General features: G+C 44.2%; 1 protein-coding gene across 2 annotated transcripts in view; it reads left to right on the top strand.

The window, feature by feature from the left end:
* The window catches only part of exo1 (exonuclease 1), a 61,339-nt gene that overhangs the window by 12,167 nt on the left and 33,160 nt on the right, over window positions 1–16,012 (top strand). For both annotated transcript variants that reach the window (XM_055639934.1, XM_055639935.1), the window contains exon 5: window positions 15,535–15,672. In XM_055639934.1, the coding sequence (XP_055495909.1) occupies window positions 15,535–15,672 (138 nt within the window). The remainder of the gene's footprint in view (window positions 1–15,534; window positions 15,673–16,012) is intronic.

The following is a 16,012-nucleotide window of genomic DNA, read 5'->3' on the forward strand; positions in this document are numbered from 1 at the left end:
CCAGCTTCCCATACTGACGCAGACGATGGCTGCAACCAACAGAGAAAGAGAGAGAGATGCAAGAAAGCTATGACATATAATACACAATTACAATACAATAAACAAGTTATGCATTCTTGGACTCTTACATGGGTATGACCGCACATTAAAAAATAAAAAATAAATCGGCCAAATGGCGCTGCGTAAAAATACTAATTTCCTCAGCAAAATACTGATTTTCAGGTACTAGAATACTGAAATGCTCTGACAAAACTTGGCAGCTCTGTAGTAGGGGGATTTTAACTTTCCCAATATTCTTGTAATATCATAGTATGAAAGGTTTGGATGGGGTACTATTGTCAAAAGTTTTCCCTGACAATATGTTGAGGGCCTCGCATGGGAGAGGGCATTGCCTGATCTAATCTTGGGAAATTGGGAGGTGCAAATGGATGAAGTGTTTGTGGATGAGCCTTTTGGGACCAGTCACCACTGTTCAATTATGTTTAAGATGGTTGTGGATAGGGACTGAGAGGACCCACGAGTTAAAATGCTAAATTGTGGTACAGCCAACTTTGACGGTATGAGAGAGGAACTCGCTCAATTGATTGGAGTAGGCTGTTTGAAGGAAAAGGAACGTTAGGAAAGTGGGATGTTTTTAAAACTGCTGACAAGTGCTCAGGATATGCATGTCCATGTTAGAGTAAAAGGCAAGGCAGACAAATGTAAGGAAGCTTGGATGACGAGGGAAATTGAGGCTTTGGTCAAGAGTAAGAAGGAGGCATGCGACAGGTATGGGCAGCTGAGATCAAGTGTATCCTTGGAGGAGTTTCAGGACTAAAAACAAACTAAAAAATGGGAATCAGAAGGGCGAAAAGGGGACAGGAGATGGCTCCGGCAGATAACATTAAGGATAATCACAAGAGATTTTATGTACATATAGGGAAAAAGGGTAATCGGAGAGTGAGTGGGACCTCAGGAATCATAGTAGTCAACTCTGTGTGGAGCCACAGGAGATATGCAAGGTCCTCAATGAGTATTTCTCCTCTGTTTTTACTGTGTACTGAGGAATTTGGGGCAGTTAATGGAAGTGTTACAGTCGAAGAGATGTTGAAGGGCCTGACGTATGAAAGTAGACGAATCTCTGAGTAGCCTGATCAGATATATCCAAGGACATTGGGAAACCAGAGAAGAAATTGCAGAAACCCTTGCTGAAATTTACATTACGAAATTCGTTATTAAATAAAGGACAGGTGCCAGAAGACTGGAGGGTGGCAAAAGTTGTGCCTCTATTCAAGAAGATGCAGGGAAAGGGCTGAGAACTCTTGGCCAGTGAGCTCAACATCTGTAGTCGAAAAGTTACTGGAGAGTATTCTGAGGGATAGGATATTCAGGCATTTAGATAGACAAGGGCTGATTAGGGATATTCAGCATGGTTTTGTATGTGGGATGTTGCGTCTCAGAAATCTGAATGAAGCTGAGGCTCTATAAGGAGCTGGTCAGACCACATTTGAAGTATTGTGAACAAATTTGGGCCTCATACCAGGAAGGATGTGCTGGCGCAGGAGAGGGTCCAGAGGAGGTTTACGAGAATGATCGAAGGGATGAGTGGGTTAGCATATGAACATTTGACTGCACTGGGTCTCTACGCGCTGGAATTTAGAAGGATGAGGTGGGACCTCATTGAAACTTATCGAATAGTGAAAGACCTGGATAGAGTGGATATGGAGACAGTCTACGACCAGAGGTCATAGCCTCAGAATTAAAGGACGTTCCTCTCAGAAGCAGTTGAGGAGGAATTTCTTTAGTCAGAGGGCGGTGAATCTGGAATTCATTGCTACAGAAGACTGAAGGCCAAATCAATGGATATTTTTAAGGCAGAGATGGATAGATCCTTGGTTAGTATGGGTGTCGGGGGTTATGGGGAGAAGGCAGGAGAATGGGGTTTGGAGGGAGAGATAGATCAACCATGATTGAATGACGGAGTAAAATTTATGTCTGAATAGCCTAATTCTGCTCCTATCTTTTATGAACATGAACTTGTATGACCAAAAAAGTTGACGAGGGCAGCAGTCAATGTTCTATATGTGGATTTCAGCAAATCATTCAACAAGATTCCACATGTTAGGCTACTCTGGAAGGTAAGATTGCATGGGATCCAAGGAGAGATAGCTAAATGGGTAGGAAATTGGCTTCATGGAAGGAAGCAGGTGGAAGGTTGGTGGAAGGTTGCTTCTCGGACTGGAGGCCTGTGACTGGTGGTGTGCCTCGGGGTTCGGTGCTGGGCCCGTTACTGTAAACGACGATACAAAAGTGGATGGTTTTGCAGATGGTGAAGATGGTTGTAAAAAATTGCAGCAGGATCTTGTTCGATTGTGCAGGTGGGCTGAGGAATGGTTGATGGAATTTATTACAGAGAAATGTGAGGTATTGCATTTTGGAAAGTACCTACACAATGATGGTAGGACTCTGGGAAGTGTTGTAGAGCAGATGGATCTAGAGTGCAGGTACATAGTTCCTTTAAGGTGGCATCACATGGTCAAAAAGGCTTTTGGCACATTGGCCTTCATCAGAGTATTGAGTATAGAGGTTGGGTGATCATCTTGCAGTTATATAAAACGTTGGTGAGGCTGCATTTAGAGTATTGTGTTCAGTTCTGGGCACCATTTTATATGAAACGTGTAGGAAGGAACTAGATGTTGGTTTCAACCGAAGATAGACACAAAAAGCTGGAGTAACTCGGTGGGACACGCAGCATCTCTGGAGAGAAGGAATGGGTGAGGTTTCAGGTCTGAAGAAGGGTCTCAGCCTGAAACATCACCCATTCCTTCTCTCTAGAGATGCTGCCTGTCCCGCTGAGTTACTCCAGTTTTTTGTGTCTATCTTATGTTCGACGGAAGATGTTGTTAAGTTGGAAAGGGTGCAGAGAAGATTTACAAGGATTTTGCCAGGATTTGAGGGTCTGCGCTATGGGGAGTGGTTCAGTAGGCTGGGATTCTATTCTCTGGAGCACAGGAGGATGAGGGGTGATCTTATAGAGATGTATCTTATGGAGATAATATATATAATTATATAATCATCTGGATAAACATGGTCTGATTAGGAACAGTCAACATGGATTTGTGCCTGGAAGGTCATGTTTGACTAATCTTCTTGAATTTTGTGAAGAGGTTACTAGGGAAATTGATGAGGGTAAAGCAGTGGATGTTGTCTATATGGACTTCAGTAAGGCCTTTGACAAGGTTCCACATGGATGGTTGGTTAAGAAGGTTCAATTGTTGGGTATTAATAGTAGAGTAGCAAGATGGATTCAACAGTGGCTGAATGGGAGATACCAGAGAGTAATGGTGGATAACTGTTTGTCAGGTTGGAGGCCGGTGACTAGTGGGGTGCCTCAGGGATCTGTGTTGGGTCCACTGTTGTTTGTCATGTACATCAATGCTCTGGATGATGGTGTGGTAAATTGGATTAGTAAGTATGCAGATGATACTGAGATAGGTGGTGTTGTGGATAATGAAGTAGTGAAGGACAAATCAAAATAGGACTTACATGGTAAATGTCTGCTGGGCTGGAGGGCCTCAGCTTCGGCAGCTTCGACCACCCTGGGCTACGGAGTTGAACCGGCCCGTTCGCGGAGCTCGGATTCAGCCGCGGGACTGACATTACTTACCTTCGCCCGGCGGGGTCACAACAACATCTGAAGCCTGGATCGCCTCAGCGCAGAGGGAGAATAAGAAGGGAAGAGACAAAGACTTAAGACTTTTGCCTTCCATCACAGTGAGGAGGTGCCTGGTGAACTCACTGTGGTGGATGTTAATTTGTGTTTATTTTGTGTTTTTGTCATTTTTACTATATGTAGGACTGCAAGGCAACAAAATTTCGTTCAGATCGCAAGGTCTGAATGACAATAAAGGCTACTTTGACTTTGACTTTGAAATGGTAGCGAATTGAGGAATGCATTTGAACAGAGGGATCTAGAAATAACTGTGCATAGTTCCCCGAAGGTGGAATCTCATGTAGATAGGGTGGTAAAGAAAGCTTTTGGTGTGCTGGCCTTTATAAATCAGAGCATTGAGTATAGAAGTTGGGATGTAATGTTAAAATTGTAGAAGGCATTGGTGAGGCCAATTCTGGAATATGGTGTACAATTCTGGTCGTCAAATTATAGAAAAGATGTCAACAAAATTAGAGAGAGTACATAGGAGATTTACAAGAATGTTGCCTGGGTTTCAGCACCTAAGTTATAGAGAAAGGTTGAATAAGTTAGGTCTTTATTCTTTGGAGCGCAGAAGGTTAAGGGTGAACTTGATAGAGGCCTTTAAAATGATGAGAGGGATAGACAGAGTTGACGTGGATAAGCTTTTTCCATTGATATTCCACTATATTCAATACTATAACTGATGAAGGCCAATGTGTCAAAAGTCTTCTTGAGCACACTATGTACCTGCATTCCTAGATCCTGCACTCAAGGATCCATGTACCTGCTTTACAATGCTCCGGCCATTCCTTTTGAAAGTCCTGTCCTGGTTTGACTTCCCAAAATACAACTATTATCTGCATTAAACTCTATTCCTCAGCCCACTTGCCAACAGATCAAGATCCTGCTGTAATTTGTGTTAACCATCTTTGCTATCTATGATACCCACTTTGGTGTCATCTGCAAACTTCCTAATCATGCCTTGTACATTCTTATCCCAATAGTTGATATAAACCACAAACAGCAATGGCCCCTTCACTGATCGCTGATGCACACCGCTAGTCACAGGCCTCCAATCCAAAAAGACAACCTTCCTCTGCTTGGAAACAAATAGTCTATCCAGTTGGCTAACATACGCTGGATCGTGCGGGATCTAACATTTTACAGGAGGAGCCTTGCATGTGGATCCTTATCAAACTCACTCAAAGTTGACGACCTGGTGTCTGAGATTCAAATGCTGCAGCTCATCCGGGATGGGGAGAATTACCTAGATGCACTGTTTCTGGAGGTAGTCACACCTGTTGGAGTAACTGCTTGCAACTTGACTGGTCAGGAGGACAGTGTGACTGCAAGTGAGGCAGGCAGGAGAACAGAGACAAGGGCAGTGTTACAGGAGCCGCAGACCTTGAGGTTCTCAAGCAGTCTGAGATTCTTGCTCCCTGGGCAGATGAGTGTGGAGGCTGAAGGAAGGATGAGCAACCTGACCAGGCCATTATGGTACAGGGGCTATTCGAGAGAGGAGAGGGAAGATAAATGTTATTGTCATTGGGGATAGTATAGTTAGTAGATCAGACACTATTCTCTGTCATGAGGATCGAAGGTCCCAAAGGCTGTGTTGTCTGCCTGGTGCCTGGGTTCAGGACATCTCGTCTGAACTGCGGAGGAACTTGAATGGGAGGGGAAAGATCCAGTCATCGTGGTCCATGTGGGTACCAATGACGTAGGTAGAACGAGGAAAGAGGTTCTACCAAAGGAATTTGAACAGCTAGATACTAAATTGGAAAGCAGAACCTAAAAGGTGGCAACCTCTGGATTGCTACCTGAGCTTCGTGCAAATTGGCATAGGGTTGAGAAGAACAGAGAGTTGAACGTGTGGCTCAAAGATTGGTGGGGAAGAAGTGGGTTTGAATTTGTGGGACATTAGCACCAGTGTTGGGGAAGGAGGGAACTGTTCCGACAGGATGGACTCCACTTGAACTTGGCTGGGTCCAGGGTCCTGGAAAACCGTATAATCAGTGCCGTAGATAGGGCTTTAAACTAAATAGTGGGGGGTGGGGTCGTCAAATTGGAAATGTATGGATGACGTGAAATGGAAGGAGAGTGCAACAGAAGTTGCAAAGGTCTCCAGAAGTAATAGGATAGAATGTTTATGTAATAGGTATTAAGTAATAGGATAGCATAAGAGACTAAGGTAAAGTCGGGACTGATGTGAGAAGAGGGGTGGTGAATACCAAATTAAATGTGTTTTATTTGATTGCACGTAGAATCCGTAACAAAGTGGATGCGTTTATAGCGGAGTTAGGAAAGATGTATACAGCAATTCGTTCTTCCCCCGCACAATTAAACCATGGAATAATCTACACCCAACTATAGTTACCCAACCAGATGCAACTAAATTTAAAGTAGCTCTTTCTTCCCAATAACCCTTTCTGGCTTAAACCCTCCCTTCACCACCTCCAGTTTAAATTCCATTTGGAATATTTTGGAGGACCAAGAAACAAGGAATTGGTAGGTACGATGTTGTGGATATTACGGAGACGTGGCTGGGGGAGGATCTCAGCTGGGAGCTGAATATCTAAGGTTACACGTCCTGTTGAAAAGGCAGACGGGTGGGCAAAAGGGGTGGGGTAGCTCTTCTGGTAAGGAATGAAATCCATTCCTTAATGTGGGGTGATATAGGATCAGAAGATGTAGAGCCATTGTGGGTGGAGCTGAGAAACTGTAAGAGTGAAAAAAAACCACGATTGAAGTTATTTCAATCAATCAATCAACCTTTATTGTCATCTTGCAGAGCAACAGTTGTACAGTGCAAAATGAGAAGACGTTTCCCAGGGAATACCGGAGCATCGCAAATGAAACTTAAAACATTTCACACATAATAACAGTAAAAACAATCCAGTCCCTGATGAAACTGTATAAATAGTTAAAAGCAGGTAAAACAGCAACATTAAAATACAGTAAAAACAATCATTAAAATGACCAGGGCAGCTGATTTGAGTTATTAAAATGTCAGTGCAAAGCCGCAGAATCAGGTGACTGAGTACAGAGTGACTGTTTAGCAGCCTCACAGCCTGTGGCAGGAAGCTGTTTAGCAGTCTGGTAGTCCAGGCTTTGATGCTACGGTATCTCTTGCCTGATGGCAGGAGATCCAGGTGTGTGTGGAGGGGGTGCAGTTTGTCCTTAGCTACAGGCCAACAAACAGTAGCCAGGAGGTAGGGTGCAAGTTATATCAGGAGATACGATCGGCATGTAAGAAAGGCAATGTCATGGGGAGGCAGTGGTCATGGGGAGACGGGGAAAATTAGATTGGTACTGGACCCCAAGAGAGCGAATTTGTACAGTGCCTCCGAGATGGTTTCTTGTAGTTGAGCCTACTAGGGATATGGCAACAGACAATAGGTGCAGGAGTAGGCCATTCGGCTCTTCGAGCCAGCACCGCCATTCACTGTGATCATGGCTGATCATCCACAATTAGTACCCCATTCCTGCCTTCTCCCCATATCCCCTGACTCCGCTATCTTTAAGAGCTCTATCTAACTCACTCTTGAAAGCATCCAGAGAATTGGCTTCCACTGCCTTCGGCGGCAGAGAATTCCACAGATTCACAACCCTCTGTGTGAAAAGGTTTTTCCTCATCTCTGTTCTAAATGGCTTACCCCTTATTCTTAAACTGTGGCCCCTGGTTCTGGACTCCCCCAGCATCGGGAAAACGTTTCCTGCCTCTGGCGTGTCCAAAGCCTTAATAATCTTATATGTTTCAATAAGATCCCCTCTCGGCCTTCTAAATTTCAGAGAGTACAAGTCCAGCCGCTCCATTCTATCAACATATGACAGTCCCGCCATTTCAGGAATTAACCTCGTGAACCTACGCTGCTGCACTCCCTCAATAGCAAGAATGTCCTTCTTCAAATTTGGAGACTAAAACTGCACACAATACTACAGATGTGGTCTCACTAGGGCCCTGTACAACTGCAGAAGGACCTCTTAGCTCCTATACTTGACTACTCTTGTTATGAAGGCCGACATGCCATTTGCTTTCTTCACTGCCTGCTGAACCTGCATGCTTACTTTCAGTGACTGATGAACAAGGATCCCCCCCGATCTTGTTGTACTTCCCCTTTTCCCAATTTGATACCATTCATATAATAATCTGCCTTCCTGTTTTTTCCACCAAAGTGGATAACCTCACATTTATCCACATTAAACTGCATCTGCCCACTCACCCAACCTGTCCAAGTCACCCTGCATTCTCATAGGATCCTCCTCACAGTTCGCACTGCCACCCAGCTGTGTGTCATCTGCAAATTTGCTAATGTTACTTTTAATTCTTTCATCTAAATCGTTAATGTATATTGTAAATAGCTGCGGTCCCAGCACCGAGCCTTGCGGTACCCCACTAGTCACTGTGCAAAGAGTCATTGTATATCATAACAAGTACTTTAATTTGAATACATACAGAGCCCATTGACATGAGTACTGTAGGCTCACAATCGTAAGGTAAGCAGGCATGAGATTTCACCGCGGATTCGTTATAAAAAAAACGAAATCTCTATAAATCTATAAATGGCTTTCTGCGAGACAGTGGAGGAGGGTCTGATGATCGAGGGCTGATTGGACACGAGGGATGTCGGTGGGGAGCGGGACATGATGATTTAGCGCGATAATTGGAGGATAGAGTGGTGATGGAGGAAGGAGGTGTCTGGGGCGGGACCAGGCGAGGCCTGTTGGAGCTAGGCGCCGGGGCCTGGAGCACAGTTAGCGCAGGTAGCGGTGGCCCCGGGGTTGGAAATGGCCGGGGCGTGGCTGCAGGCCCGGGGCCTTGCCAGTGTCAATAAGGATTTAAAAGCAAGTAGAGGGAGTATGTGTGAGCCCTGGTGAGCAGAGGGGGAGTGTCTGTGAGTGTGAGTAAAGGGCCTGTCCCACGAGCATGCAACTCCATTGGAATCCTACCAGGGGGCATTGCTTCCGCTTTTTTCCTCACTTCCGCTTTTTTCATTTTTTTCCTGTCTCATGCCTGGGTAAAACTAAAGGGACTCATGGCTGTCCGCATGCCACAAGGTGGTGGTGTGGAAAACCTGACACGGATTTATGGATCAGGTCATCAGCAGCAAAACCGCACACTAATCTAATCGGCAATACTGTTTGATCTACATCGCCCTTCCTCAGCTTTTGCCCAAAGGGCAAACATAAAGTATGCTGGAGTAATATGTATGTAAAGCTGTAAAAATTAACTATCAAGTACAGCAGAGGTCGGCAACCTACGGCCCCCAGGCCGATTGCGGCCTGTAACCCGAAATCATCCGGCCCGCAGGCGGATTTTTCCCCTCATAATCATCCGGGCCCCCCGAGCAGCGGCTGAGCAACCCAAGCAGCAACGGCTGAAAATGTCAGTAGCCACCATAGACCACGGCAAGTCAGGAACCGGGTGCTGCAAAAGGGGCTCTTTCTGTTGATGTGGAGCCATGCTGTTGCCTGCAGTGCAGGACGTGCACCCTCTGGCGTATATAATCTGACATGGCAGGCCAGAAAAACATGCTCTTTGCTCGTTGCACTGAATCTTCAGAACCAGGATGTCCTCCGTGTACGGCATCAAAGTACTTCTGTTGCGAGTGAAGCCGGGATCACTGCTTATGGCCCTTTTTGATAACCCCACCTTCAGTGGCCAGTTCATCTCAGACAGAAAAGTAAGGCTGAACAGCAAGCGGGAGTGAATGCTGATTGCCAGGCCATCAGTGATTGATGACTGTGGTGAGCATCTGCAGGGTGACATCTTCTGTCGTGCGAACCACCAAAGTATCCAGCTGTGAAGGATGTGTGAAATCAATTGCCATGATGTCAAACGTGTCTATTTCTGATGTGTGCTGGGCGCTCGACATCCTGGGAGAACGGGATAATGTGTCAGCCAGATACATGTGCTTACTCTGCTTATAAGTGAGAGAGATATCATACATCTGGAGCTGCAGCATCATTCTCTACAGCCGCGCTGGAGCAGCATGTATAGGCTTGTTTAAAATGGTAACCAAAGGTTGTGGTCGGTCTCTACGGTAACAGCCTTGCCAAAAATATAATCGTTGAATTTGACTCGTGCAAAGACTAGCAATGTTACAAAATTTTGAGATTTAAAAAATCAAGTCTGCAGTTTATCCCATCAGATAAAGCATACTAATAAGTTTAATTTGATACCCAATTCACTTTCATATCTTCAGTATTAAAAAATTTATGGCCATTTTCATACTCGGAAATTGGCATCTTGTTCCCTATTGCTTTTTCATCGACTTAACACAAAAGCTGTGATCGAGAACATTTAAAGGCCGATAACTTTCTTAAAATTTAAGGGAACTGAAATAAATTTTCAGTTATTGTAGATTGAAGCATTCTGAAACAAATATGAAACAATCTTACTTAGATGACTTGAAATTAAAGCATATCATTAGTTAGTTACCTAATTGTAGCTAATTACAAAATTCAATTACTAGATCTAAACATCTATCCATTTTTTAAGAATAGATTAACATTTTTAAATAGCCTAAGTGTCCAAATAACATTCACACAATAATTCAGAATACCTGTATAACATAATTTTTAAATCTCATTGTCATGGGTTTATAGGCCAAATGGAAGGAATTTAATGTTTAATACCTGTAAATTAATGGCCAATTAAATCAGTTTGCGAGTGGGTTTTACTGGAACGGGACCATTTAGAATGTTCAGATGCGGTGAATTTATACCCCCATATCTGCAGCAAATACACTGCCGGTTCTTCCGGGGGGGGGGGGGGAAATCACCGTTTCGCAACGTAAAATGTGAATTAAATACATCTTAAGCAACACTTTTATACATAAAAAGAAACTACTTTCTTTTACCTGGTCCTGCATAAAATCTGTCCCTGTTGTCAGCATTGACGGCTTCAGAAGCTGCTTTTAAAATGACTCCAGCGATTAACTTGTCGGGCGAATTTTTAAACAAAACACACAGAACGGCCGTAGAAACGATTCTTTAGCAAAATCTTGCACTCCAACAAATATAATTCAGAACCAGGTCGGGAAAAAAATCAGTTTTAACCCCGCCCCCCCCCCTCAAACGTGCCAAAATCGCGCACAGGGCAGAATTACAGCGCCGCTGGAGGTAAGTTTTGTAAACATACCTACAAAGACCACTGCCAGTAATTCCTTCTCGATCTGACCATACCTCGTCTCCTTGTCCGTCATCGTCCTGGAGACTAAAGCAACAGGCTGCTCATCCTGCAGACATGCTGCACCGAGGCCGTACTGGGATGCGTCACAGGTCAAAGTAACAGATGTATTGACATCGCAATAAGCCAGGGTAGGTGGGCAAGACATCTGACATTTTAGAGTGTCAAAAGCATGTTGCTGTTGTTCGTGCCTTGTCCAAGCAGTGTACTTGTGAGTAAACTGCCGCAAGGGAGCCGAGATCTTGCTGAAGTTGGGATCAAATTTTCCGAGACCAGATCTCTGCAGGCCTGCACCATCAGTGGGTGTGGACATTTCGCCAACAGCCACGGTCTTAGAAGGATCCGCCTTGAGACCATCAGCCGTGAAAATATGCCCCTTGTAGCTCCTCTGGTTAACACGGAACCAAGATTTTTGTGGATTTAGTTTTACGTTCACTTCCCAGGCATGCTCGAGTACCTTCTCAAGTTGGCATCATGCTGTTCCATGTCTTTGCCACTACCAATGATATAGTTCACGATGATGGCACAAGGGTATCCGTTAAACAGTTGCTCCGTGGAGTGCTGAAATACCACACTGGGAGAACTGATGCCAAACGGCATGCGCAAAATCTGTAGCGGCTGAAAGCAGTGCTGAAGGTGGTAGGCATAGATAATGCATGATTCAGGGAAATCTGCCAGAAGGAGATCTTGGCGTCTAATACGGAGAATACCGTTGGCTTACCCATGTGGGCAGCTACCTCCTCCACGGTACGCATGGGGTGATGGGGCCTTCTGAGTGCGGTGTTCAGGTCCCTCGGATGAATACATATTCGAATCTCCTGTTTATTCTTCGTTGTAGCAGCCTCCATTGAGGACACCCAGTCCGTGGGTTCTGACACAGGCTTGATAACTCCCAATGCCACCATCCTGTCCAGTTCGGCTTTGACCTGGTCTCTCATGGCAATAGGTGCATGCTGAGCAGGACGAACCACAGGGCGCACCTCCGGGTCTAAAGACATAGAGTAAGTTATTGGTAGCTTGCCCAGTTCTTCAGTGAAAAGCTTATGGTAATCCATGAGAATACGCTGTGTAGATTCCAGAACTGGAGTTAGTTGATGCACAGCCTTGCTGAAGGTAACCAGTCCCATATTTTTGCAGGCATAGGCTAAAATTGGAATAGCATTGCGGTCGACGACATAGAATCGAAACCTATATGTTTGATCCCATAAGTGGCACTGCAGCTTCACAATACCGACCGTATCGACCTCGTTTCCCCCAAATGCGAGAAGAGTAACATTGGTGGGATTTAATAGCTCTGCGTTCTTCAGATGATTGAACTGTTCCTGAGACAGAACATTGCATTTCGCTCCATGTCAATTTTCATCTCGATCACTTTATTGTTTACTGTTACGGTGGCCATTGGCTCACTATTCTCAATGCTGGGGTCGCTATTCTTCACGTTGTATATTAATGATTTGGATGAGGGAATTGAAGGCCTTGTGGCCAAGTTTACAGATATTATGAAGATAGGTTGGGGGGCAGGCAGGAGCTCTCCTGAAGAACTTGGGACGGGTTAGGGGAGTGGGCAGAGAAGTGGCAGATGAAAACAACGTAGCGAAGTGTGGAGTCATGCAATTTGGTAGTAGGAATAAAGGCGTAGACTATTTTCTAATTAGGGAGAGAATTCAGAAATCGGGGGTGCAAAGGGACTTGGGAATGGTGATGCAGGATTCCCATAAAGTTAATTTACAAGTTGAATAGGTAGTAAGGAAGGTGAATGCAATTCTAGCATTTATATTGACCGAGGCCTTGGCTCAGAATAAAGGGATGAACTTTTAAGGAGATGAGAAGGAATTTATTTTGTCAGAAGGTGGTGAATCTGTGGAATTCGTTGCCACAGGTGGCTGTGGAGGCCAAGTCGATGGATATTTTTAAGGCGGAGATTGACAGATTCTTGATCTGGGGTCAGGTTATGGGGAGAAGGCATGAGAATGGGGTTGAGAGAAAATAGATCAGCCATGATTGAATGGCGGAGTAGGCTTGGTGGGCTGAATGCCCAAATTCTTCTACTGGAACTTATGAACTTTCTGAAGCCCAGGTAGATGACATCTATGGCTTTGCCCTCCTCAACATTTTTGGTTCCTCCTTCAAAAGAAAACTCAGTCAGATTGGTGTGACATGATCTCCGATGTACAAAACCATGCTGATTATCATTAATCAGCACCAGTCTATCCAAATGCCTAGGAAGAAACTGCAGATGCTAGTTTACACCAAAGATAGACACAAAATGCGGAACAGGCAGCATCTCTGGATAGAAGGAATGGGTGAAGTTTCAGATCGAGACCCTTCTTTAGACATGCTGCCTATCCACATGCATGTATACCTTATTCCTCAGAATGCTCTCCAGTAACGTGCTGATGTTCGGCTTACTGGTCTGTAGTTCCACGGCTTTTCCCTGCAGCCATTCTTAAATAGAGGCACAACATTAGTCATTCTCCAGTCTTACAGCACCTCGCCTGTATCCAATGATTCATATATTTCAACCAGGGGGGCTGCAGTTTCTTTTCTAGCTTTCCAGAGTGTCCTCGGATATATCTGATCAGACCTGGGAGATGTACCTACCTTCATACGCCTTAGCGTACCTTCGGCACCTCCTCAACCGTCAGAATAATTGTCTTCAAGACACTTCCATTAACTGGTTCCCAAATTCCCCAGTCTTTATGTCCCTCTCCATATTCGAAACTAAGGAAAAATACTCATTGAGGACCTTTCCCATCTCCTGCAACTCCACACAGAGATGACTGCTTTGGTTTCAGAGGATCCCTATTCCCTCTCTAATTACTGTTTTTTCTTTTATTGTACATATAAAGTCTGCAAATGTCAACATATATTTAAATTACAATCTCATGACTGTTGCACCCCTTTACTTGACATTTTTAGAGTTTATATATTTAGCCTGTATTTTTACTTTCTCAGTGGGTTTTCTAATCACACTGCACCTATTGATGTCTATCTGTGGTAAATAACCAATGGTTGGATTTGGTTACGGTGATGCTTATTGAAGATGTTTGCATGATCTTACTGTGAATATGATTGGTGTTAATGTGTGTGTAAGTCTTCTCTTTGTGGCTTCACGGTACTATTTATCATTGTCGTCCTTCATGGTTAGCAGCCAATATAAAGAAACCGAAGAAAGGCAAATTTGAAACAGAAACATAGAAAATAGGTGCAGGAGGAGGCCATTCGGCCCTTCGAGCCAGCACCGCCACTCATTGTGATCATGGCTGATCGTCCCCAATCAATAACCCGTGCCTGCCTTCTCCCCATATCCCTTGATTCCATTAGCCCTAGAGCTCTATCTAACTCTCTCTTAAATCCATCCAGTGACTTGGCCTCCACTGCCCTCTGTGGCAGGGAATTCCATAAATTCACAACTCTCTTGGTGAAAATGTTTTTTCTCACCTCAGTCTTAAATGGCCTCCCCTTTATTCTAAGACGGTGGCCCCTGGTTCTGGACTCGCCCAACATTGGGAATATTTTTCCTGCATCTAGCTTGTCCAGTTCTTTTATAATTTTATATGTTTCTATAAGATTCCCCCTTATCCTTCTAAACTCCAGTGAATACAAGCCTAGTCTTTTCAATCTTTCCTCATGACAGTCCCGCCATCCCAGGGATCAATCATGTGAACCTACGCTGCACTGCCTCAATCACAAGGATGTCCTTCCTCAAATTAGGAGGCCAAAACTGTACACAATACTCCAGATGTGGTCTTACCAGACCCCTGTACAACTGCAGAAGAACCTCTTTACTCCTATACTGAAATTATCTTGTTATGAAGGCCAACATTCCATTAGCTTTCTTCACTGCCTGCTGTACCTGCACACCAACTTTCAGTGACCGGTGTACAAGGACACCCAGGTCTCGCTTACCATTGAGATAATAATCTGCCCCCTTGTTTTTGCCACCAAAGTGGATAACCTCACATTTATTATATTATACTGCACCTGCCACACATCTGCCCACTCACTCAACCTGTCCAGGTCACCCTGCAACCTCCTAACATCCTCTTCACAGTTCACACTGCCACCCTGCTTTGTGTCATCCGCAAACTTGCTCGTGTTGCTCCTAATTCCCTCTTCCAAATCATTAATATATATCGTAATAAAACAGTTGAGGCCCCAACACCGAGCCTTGCGGCACTCCAATCGCCACTACCTGCCATTCTGAAAAGGACCCGTTCACTCCTACACTTTGCTTCTTGTCTGTCAACCAATTTTCTATCCATGTCAACACCCTACCCCCAATACCATGTGCTCTAATTTTAGTCACCAGTCCCCCGTGTGGGACCTTATCAAAGGTTTTCTGAAAGTCTAGATACACTACATCCACTGGCACCCCTTTCATCCATTTTACTTGTCACATCCTCAAAAAATTCCAGAAGATTAGTCAAGCATGATTTCCCTTTCATAAATCCATGTTGACGGAGCAATCCTTTTACTGCTATCCAAATGCCCCATTATTACCTCTTTAATAATTGACTCCAGCATCTTTCCCACAACCGAAGTCAGGCTAACTGGTCTGTAATTCCCCGTTTTCTCTTGCTCCTTTCTTGAAAAGTGGGGTAACATTAGCCAGAAGAACGTTTCACACCTAATGATTTGTGTGAAAAACAATTTTGTTTTGATGCAGATTGCAAGAGCAAGAGGGATGGACTGTATTGTAGCACCTTATGAGGCTGATGCACAATTGGCCTATTTAAATAAGATCGGCATTGCTCAAGCAGTAATCACAGAAGATTCAGACCTATTGGCATTTGGATGTAACAAGGTAAGGAGAAAACCTTAAAACAATTTTATAATAGAAAGACAAGTAACTGGTTTGTGCTATGTATTTATTGTACAATATCAAATCCAGAAGCTTATAGACAATAGACAATAGTGCAGGAGTAGGTCATTTGGCCCTTTGAGCCAGCACCGCCATTCAATGTGATCAACTTAGAAACAGAAAAGATAGCTAGCAGCAGTCGTATATAAAATAATTATTTTTTATATTTCCAATTAGAATGGAGCATATTGTTATTTAGACATTCCTCCTTCAAAGCTGAGATGTTTGCGTATGTAGAGGATTTTTTGTAGAAATCACTTTAAGATGTGGATTGGAGGCAGAC

The sequence above is a fragment of the Leucoraja erinacea genome, chromosome 8 (assembly GCF_028641065.1).
Source record: "Leucoraja erinacea ecotype New England chromosome 8, Leri_hhj_1, whole genome shotgun sequence".
Classification (NCBI taxonomy): domain Eukaryota; kingdom Metazoa; phylum Chordata; class Chondrichthyes; order Rajiformes; family Rajidae; genus Leucoraja; species Leucoraja erinaceus.